General features: G+C 45.8%; 1 protein-coding gene across 1 annotated transcript in view; it reads right to left on the bottom strand.

Annotated features, from left to right (window-relative positions):
• Positions 1-768: 768 nt before the first annotated feature.
• The window catches only part of PROKR1 (prokineticin receptor 1), a 9966-nt gene continuing 1830 nt past the window's right edge, over positions 769-8904 (bottom strand). The window contains exon 2 of the mRNA XM_007126726.2: positions 769-1465. Within this exon, the coding sequence (XP_007126788.1) occupies positions 769-1465 (697 nt within the window). The remainder of the gene's footprint in view (positions 1466-8904) is intronic.

Raw genomic sequence — 8904 nt, 5'->3', positions numbered from 1 at the left:
GGTATCATCTTTGTCCCCACCAAGAGGCTTTACCCAGGCCCACACAGGTGATGGAGCCAAGGCTGGATCAGATCTTCTGATCCCAAAATTCCAAATTCAGAACTCAAAACACCAAACAAAGGAGGTGGATTAGAAAGAGGGACGAGCCCTCAGTAAGCCTGTAGAGTCACTGAATCTCATTGTTGGGTCCCCCCCACCAACCATTTGTATGTTCCTTTCTTTCCTGGGTGCCCAGGGTGAGAATCAGGACCAAGGATGAGAAGAGAAAGTTGAAGAAAGAGCCAGAAGCCTGCTTTGTATTCTTGCCCCAGCCATGCAAATGTTAGGAGTGAACTCAAGCCTAAGAACAACCCCAGAGATGGGCTACATCAGTGTCTGATGAGTAACTTAGATGGTCCAGAGAGACCCTCACCCTACAGACACATGTACCACAGTCTTAGATCCCTACTCCCTTCTGGAAACCCCATTATTCCAGGCTATGTCCCAACATTTTTCTTGGCTTAATCGTTGCTTCTTTTTGCCTATTAAATATCATCAACATATATAGGTTTCACCAGTGCCTACTCTTTGCACAAACTAGATGTTCAATGAATGTCGGCCGCTGGTGATGGTGTCTAATCACGCCAGTTTTAGAGATTCTGAGCTCCCTGAACACAGTGTTGACATATTTGTCCATTTGCTTTGCCCTCTGCAGCAAACCAAGTGTTCTTGGTTGATAGCTTGTACCTAAGCACACTTGCTCAGGGTCCCAAAGGTCCTGTTCTGGGGTTATTTCAGTATGATGCAGTCCACCTCTTCAGTGGCAGGCACCCCCATGGTTTTGAGGTCGAGGTCCCCACTGGACTTACTCCCACTGTAAGAAGCCTTCCAGTGGAGCACCATGATCTTCTTGCAGTACTTGATGGTGTTGTTCTGGACGGTCACGAAGCACACGGTGTTGACCATGCTGTTGCTCATGGCGATGCACTCGACCACATAGAAAGCCGTGAGGTAGTGCTTCTCCTTCACAAACACGGTGGGGAAGAAGTCACGCACAATGGTAAAGCCGTAGAAGGGCGCCCAGCACAGCACGTAGGCCGTGAGGATGCACATGAGCACCAGGACCGTCTTCCGGCGGCAGCGCAGCCGCTTCCGGATCTGCTCAGTCTGGAAACCAGGGACAGCCTTGAACCAGAGTTCCCGGGAGATCCTGGCGTAGCACAGGGTCATGGTGACCACCGGGCCCACGAACTCAATGCTGAAGATGAAGAGGAAGTATGACTTGTAGTAGATCTGCTGGTCCACTGGCCAGATCTGGCCGCAGAAGATCTTCTCCTGGCTCTTGACAATGAGGAGGACCGTTTCAGTGGTGAAGTAGGCTGACGGTATGGCGATGAGGATGGACACCATCCACACCAAGGCAATCAAGCCAGTGGCTGTTTGATACTTCATGCGGGGTCTCAGCGGGTGGACAATGGCCAGATATCTAGGACAAGGACACAAATGGGATCAACCACTGTGGTAAGGAAGTGCTGGAGGATGATGTTATTTTTGAAACATTGAGGCACAATCAAATGGTAGGTGTGGAGGGAAAGAGCAGTGTTATGTGGGCTTCCAGGAAAGGTAGACTTGAATGCCAGCTCCAGCTACGCCTCTTACTAGCTGTGCAACCTCAGGCAAGTTTTTATTTTTTTTTAATTGAAGTATAGTTGATTTACAATGTTGTGTTAATTTCTGCTGTACAGCAAAGTGATTCAGTTATATATATATATATATATATATATATATTCTTTACATTATGGTTTATTCCAGGATATTGAATATAGTTCCCTATGCTATATAGTAGTACCTTGTTGTTTATCCATTCTATATGTAAAAGTTTGCATCTGCTAACCCCAAGCTCCCAATCCATCCTTCCCACACCCCGCCACCCACCCCTTGGCAAACACAAGTCTGTTGTCTATATCTGTGAGTCTCTTCTGTTTCTGTTTCATAGATAACCTCATTTGTGTCATATTTTAGATTCTACATATAAGTGATATCATATGGTATTTGTCTTTCTCTTACATAGTCACTTACTATGATCATCTCTAGGTCCATCCATGTTGCTGCAAATGGCATTATTTCATTTTTTATGGCTGAGTAATATTCCATTGTATATATATATGCCACATCTTCTTTATCCATTCATCTGTCAATGGACATTTAGGTTGTTTCCATGTCTTGGCTATTGTGAATAGTGCTGCTGTGAACATAGGGGTGCATGTATCTTTTCGAATTAGACTTTTGTCTGGATATATGCCCAGGACAGGAAAGTTATGTTTAATCTCTCTGAATCTCAATTTCCTTATCTGCAAAAGTTTTTTTTGTTTGTTCATTTTTAAAGATTAAATGTGCCAATATAGACACAATTTCTGGCACAGTTTAAAACACGGTATATACTCAATAAATGGTAACTATTATTATTAAATGTAGTAATAACACCTCCTATCGGTTTCTAGCCTGGCACTGTTCCCAGGTCCTTCCTGTTTTCAGGGCCATTCATCCTAATTACCCCACAGCTTAGAGCTAAAAGGACCTGATAATTCCAAAGAGTTGTTGGGAGGATTTGCCCATTCTGATAGAAACAGTAGGCAAAGTTTTGCCTTCATTCCACATTTTTAAAAACATTGCTCTGCATGCAAAGGTGGAGGAAAAGCATGTGACCATTTATCTTATTTTTCAGGTTGAAAAACAGAGCTTAGTGTGAGATGAGTGACTTTCTCAAGGTCAAATACCACAGGACTCTCGACAGAAAACATTTAACCCTATCTCACAGGGTTGATCTGAAAATCAATTGAGAGTATACACGCACGTGTTTGTTGAACCACAAAGCAACAGACGGTAAAAGATATTGCTTTTGTTCTTTTCCTTAAAACCACACTGCTGTTACCACAGTTGTCCAGAAAAGAAGAGACAACATTTTCCGGGGGATGTGAGTCATTCGCGCAGTATGAAAGCCTCCTTCCCAGAGAGAGTGCACATACCTAGACAGAGGGCTCTGGTTTCCTGGAAGACGTTCTGTGTGTGGCAGGGGGTAGAAGCAGGAGAAGGAGAAAGATGGCAAGTGAAGTGGGAGGGAATGACTAAGCAACACTGGAAATAAACACATCCTCACGCATCCACAGCTTATCCCTGGTAAAGCCAAGGGCAAACATGACAGGGGCCTGAAGGAAAGCCAAAGAATTCTGTTCCCCTCGCAGCCGATCCCTTTGAGGTCATCTTACTTGGGATTTTGACTGGAAGAGGAGGGTCATTCTTTTTTTTTGTTTTTGTCATATTCCTGCTGTTTCTGTCCTTCCCACAACACAGACAGCCAACCCCATTGAGTGTCATATGGAGAGTTTAGTGGCACAAGACTTCTGCTCTCTTGTAGCTACCAGCTGTTAGATGAAGTTGGAAGGGTTGGGTCCACCCTCTGGTCGCCCATCTGGCTGCTTGTCACACTCCGCCACCAGCAACGATCCCTGGCACTCGCCAGTCTCCCAGGGTGGATGCTGAGGGTGAAATGGGAATGTCTGCAGGGTGCTGGCAATGCTTTTGTCAATGCACATGAAGACCACGCCACTCTTGCTGTATGGAGGGCACCAAACCTGCTCTGAGTCATAACGAAAACTAAGAGTTTAGAGCTTTTGCTTTCACCAGCTCTCTCCCTCTCTATCTACCCCACCGTGTTCTGCTGATTACTCTCTCAAAGAATATTTCTGTGTTCATAATTGCTTGCTATATGAACGTTCACTAGATGGTTCTATTCCTTCTTTTCCCACTAGTAATTTCCCAAGTCTTTATGATATTTTCAAACTTAGAGTGTTTTTTCAATGAACACGTAGGGGAGAATGCTGATCTAGAAGACCAAGAAGCTACTCCCAGCTTTGCCACAAACTTGCTATGCGACTTTTTCATTTTCTTAGCCCTGAGGACTCAATCTCCTCATCTGTGACATGGGAATATCAAGTGCCTTACCAAGCTCACAGAGATACTGTGAAGCTCCAGTGAGACACTGCACATAAACAATAGGCTATTAATATACAAGAAAAAACTCTTAGTGTCCTAAAATGTATTTTTAGAGCTATTCTGTATAGCAAGCAATTTTCTTTCACCTGTTACTGGCAAATACTGCATTTGCAAGTTCTATGCTACTTTCTATTTTATTGGACCTATTTTATTGGATTTACTAATCTTCACATCAAAATTAATCTGTGATTGCCCATCAGATAGTTCATCGTGACATCACCCCACCTCCATCCCCAAAGTTAGCACCAGGAGCTGTGCAAGAGGTCTTCCAAATACATTAACCAATAGGCAAACTGCAGAAAACTGTTTCAAGGATTTCCACCAGCCTGGGGTATGCTAGGCTTAGAACTCCATTATTAGTAATAGTTGCTTGACTTTGTAAAGCAACTTACAATTTACAGAGCGTTTTCAAATCCACATTCTCATTAGATAACCCCAACTCATTTGAATAGGTAAGGGAGCAAAGATGCCCATCTTACAGAAGAGCAAAGTAAAGTTTGAAGAAGTTAAATAACCTGTCAAAAGCCCCGCAGCGGGGGCTTCCCTGGTGGCGCAGTGGTTGAGAATCCGCCTGCCAATGCAGGGGACACGGGTTCGAGCCCTGGTCTGGGAAGATCCCACACGCCGCGGAGCAACTAGGCCCACGTGCCACCACTACTGAGCCTGCGCGTCTGGAGCCTGTGCTCCGCAACAAGAGAGGCCGCGCCAGTGAGAGGCCCGCGCACCGCGATGAAGAGTGGCCCCCGCTCGCCGCGACTAGAGAAAGCCCACGCACAGAAACGAAGACCCAACACAGCCATAAGTAAATAAATTTTTTAAAAAGCCACGCAGCTAGTAATCGACAGAACCATGATGCAGACCCACCCGTATCTTGCTCCAAATCCAGTGGGCTCGCCAATACGCCAATTGTTCCTTCCTTTTCAAACCGGAGCAAGCAATATCCCTTCCTCCTGCCCTTCTGGCATCCTGGCAGCCCCTCTGTTCTTTTCATCATAGTCAGTTTCGACCTATTGATGTTCCAAAAAGGAGTCAGGCAATTGGCAGCTAATTTCCTTAGGAGTATGCCCTTGGCATTGTAGCGTGTCTACCACTACAGTGGTTCGCGTCCAGATCCACTTAGAGTCAGCATTTCCCAGAGAACAAAGAATGAAGGCTGCTGGACAAAGAAATGTCCAGCCACTAACTGTGTGATGACAGTGATCACTGGGTGATTAAGCAAAGAGCATTGGAGCTCCCTCTCTGCCCCAGCACTCAGCCCCAGCTCTAATCACGGAAGTGGCGGTCACAGTAGCTACTAGGCGGCTCATGGGATGGGTAGCAAATGTACAACCTGCTTTTTGGGCCAACCGGCCCCAACCAATAAGCTCACCAGGAAGCATTTGGGCTTCCCAAGGCTGAGTGCTGTTCCTCAGGCCTTAGCTGCCTCGTCCAGACAGTACAAGAGAGCTGCCAACAGGCAGGCAGACTGGCCAGCTTCCCCTGGATTCCGCATAAAAAAAAGGAGGGACCCCAGTGCCCCATGTGCCTGAGATCCAAAAGATATACCCTGAGGACAGTGCAGTGTGTCCACATCAAAGAGGAAACCCAGACCTGGGGGGACAGAGTCCTCTGAGGATCTTTTGCAGTTCCCTGCTATCCTCAGGTCTGACTCCTTGTGCCTAGATTTTGTGATCTTCTAGAACAGGACCCTAATCTTTCTGATCTCTACTCTTTTACATTCCTTGCCCTGTCCCCCGTCCCCGCTCCCCGGGCCTCACTCTCACCTCAAGAATTCTCACCTCTCGGCTTTTGCAAACACAGTTCTACCTACCCTCTTGGAAATCCTTTGTTCTCCTTGCTGATCGTCATTTGTTGAAAGCCAGTTAAAAGTCTGTCTCCTGCATGAAGCCTCCTCCGATTATTCTGTTACGCCACCATCTCCCCCTTCTCTAAATTTCATTTCAAACTGACCCTTTACTTACCCCCTAACTTTCCTGTGTTAGTTTTCACCCCTCCCCCGCACTCTGGATGGTAAGCTTCCCAAGAGCAGGGATCATGCCTTACTTCTTTTATAACCTTTTGTTGTCTGTGAATTCTGGGCACCTAGGATCTTAGTAAAACTTCACCCTCAGCAAGGACCTAGCACTGGATGAGCAGAAATGTAATAAGCCATGGTGACAAGTTCTCAAAAAGATTGCAACCTTTTTCAACCTTTTTCAAGGAAAACAGGACATCAATGTGTTTACCCAGCATGAGACTGGCAGGCAGTCTGGAGCTCCATAATAAAATGGTGGAAAAGCAGATGAAAAGATTCCAGCCATATTTTGTATACAGTGGCATTGTTAGAGGTTTTTTGAGCAAGAGAGGGAGGCGTGTATGAGGCAGAAGATTAATTTGGCTGCAGTCTTGCTTTCTTCCCCTGGGCCATGGGACCCTTCTCGCTATTCCTAGAACCTTCAGGTTTGCTCCCGTCTCGAAGCCTTTGCACTTAGAATTCTCTTTGTCTGGAATGCTCTTTCCCAGTCTTTACAAGGCCGGTTTTTTTCCCCCCATCATTCAGAGGTGTGTTCAAATATCTTCTCGGAGACACTTTTCCCGATTCCCACCTAGAGCGCCTCCCACCCTTGGTCACTCTCAGTGTTTGCTTGCCTGTTTGTTTGTTTGTTTTATTGAAGAATAGTTAATTTGGGGGCTTCCCTGGTGGCGCAGTGGTTGAGAGTCTGCCTGCTAATGCAGGGGACACGGGTTCGAGCCCTGGTCTGGGAGGATCCCACATGCCGCGGAGCACCTGGGCCCGTGAGCCACAGCTACTGAGCCTGCGCGTCTGGAGCCTGTGCTCCGCAACAAGAGAGGCCGCCATGGTGAGAGGCCGTGCACCGCAATGAAGAGTGGCCCCCGCTCGCCACTACTAGAGAAAGCCCTCGCACAGAAATGAAGACCCAACACAGCCAAAAATAAATAAATAAACAAATGTGGGGTTTTAAAAAAAAAGAATAGTTAATTTACAATGCTGTGTTAGTTTCAGGTGTACAGCAAAGTGATTCAGTTATACATCTATGTATTTGTTTTTCTGATTCTTTTCCATTATAGGTATGTTTATTTGTTTTTGCTCAGAGTATTTCTCATGGTCTGAAATTACCTTCCTTGGTTGCTTGCCTGACTGTTCTCTTGCCATCAAGCTCCATCAGCACAAGGAGCTTTTTTGCTTACTCACCATCGTATCACCAGTGCTTGAAATAGTATCTGTAACTTTGTAGTCGCTCTATAAAAATGCATTGTGTGAATGAATGAATGCTTAGGATGGATTGTGAGGGAGTAGGGTTGGCAGAGGGGCGGAGCTGAGAGACACTGGCCGCAGGAAGACCAAAGAGGAGACTATGACAATTCAGCCCTGGGTGAGCAGGGGGGAGGTTGGGCGGGGGATGGGAGGGGATTGTCAGGGCCTGGGAATTAAGTGAATGCTGGAGAAAGGGACAGAGCAGCCAGGACAAAGGGGACTTTTGAGCTTAGATGCCTGGGAGAACCATGGAACCAATAGTAGAAACAGAGAGCGGGTGGGAGATAAATAGTTCTGTTCTACTATATCTTGAGAGTGTGTTTCTTAGAAACTTTGTATCATTATTTCTTTAATCACATCACAAGCAAGCAATCACTATCATGAAAGAAAAGAGGTTAGCCAATCGGAAATAGTCATTAGTTTATCTGGCTTTGTTGTTCCTTTAAGGGTTAATTTACAAAGCATAACATCCGCTATTTATTAAGTGCTTACTGTGTTTTAAGCATTGTTCTAAACAATTACATGTATTATTTCATTTCATCCTCAAAGCAACCCAATACATTAGGTTTTCTAATTATTCCCATTTTATACATGAGAAAATTGAGGCAGAGAAGGGTCAACTAACTAACACAAGGCCCTGCAGGCAGACTAACTGCTCACACTATTCCTACAGAAATTTCATTAAACAAATATAAAGATATTTTTATAACTGTGGCCATATTTGTTATATCAAGACAAAAATTAGTTGCCTAAAACTAACAAAATCAAACCCAGTGTCTGGGTTCAAGTTTCCAATGACAACCCCACTCTAAACAATAGCCGTCCTGTGCAAAGCACGTTCCCGATTAAAATACCCACTGTAAGAGAAATGCCTGCAATATTTCAGACAAGCTGAGTTTCATATGAAAGGCGAACATGAGTTTGAAAGAGTTCAGTAGATGGAGGTGGATTGATTGACATAGATATTACCTCTTACATGTTCAGAATAGCCCAATGCCCTGATTTTGTCCTGGCCTGCATTCCCCTTGAAGCCATTTCTTCCTGCAGTGTTACCCCTTTCTATGAGTAGCCCCCTCCATGGGAAAATGGGTCTCACCCAGGGAGCAGGGGCCCACCCCGCAGCAGGCACCTACCTACCCCACTTTCAGTGGCTGAGAGCATCTTCTGTGAAAAACTGTCTTGCCAGAGTGAAACTTCAGGAAATGACCCCATATGTTTTGTCCTGTTCATGTGCTAGAGGGATGGTGGCAGCTTCCACTTTCAGAAAAGTTCAGAGACAAGGTCCCTGGAGATCTTCCTCGACAGCTGTGAAGGGAACTTGGGGGGCAGATACTCTGCTTGACTGTCCCCCTCCTGCTCCTTCTACAGATTCACCAAGGGTCCGTTCCTGGGTGGACAGAACACCATGGGGGCTTCGTGACTCGTGTGGAAGAGCTTGGCCAAGACCTGCACAGGGATGACACCTCTGGACACCTTCTATGGGTGACAGACCGAGGGCCGTTTAATGTGCTAATTCCAATATCCTCCTAGGTTTTTTTGTTTGTTTTTGTTTGTTTTGTTTTGTTTTTGCGGTACGCGGGCCTCTCACTGTTGTGGCCTCTCCCGTTGCGGGGCAC

The sequence above is a fragment of the Physeter macrocephalus genome, chromosome 12, assembly GCF_002837175.3.
Source record: "Physeter macrocephalus isolate SW-GA chromosome 12, ASM283717v5, whole genome shotgun sequence".
Taxonomy (NCBI): Eukaryota; Metazoa; Chordata; class Mammalia; order Artiodactyla; family Physeteridae; genus Physeter; species Physeter macrocephalus.
Note: the sequence above shows the minus strand (reverse complement) of the source record. Positions and strands in the feature narration are given on the sequence as shown.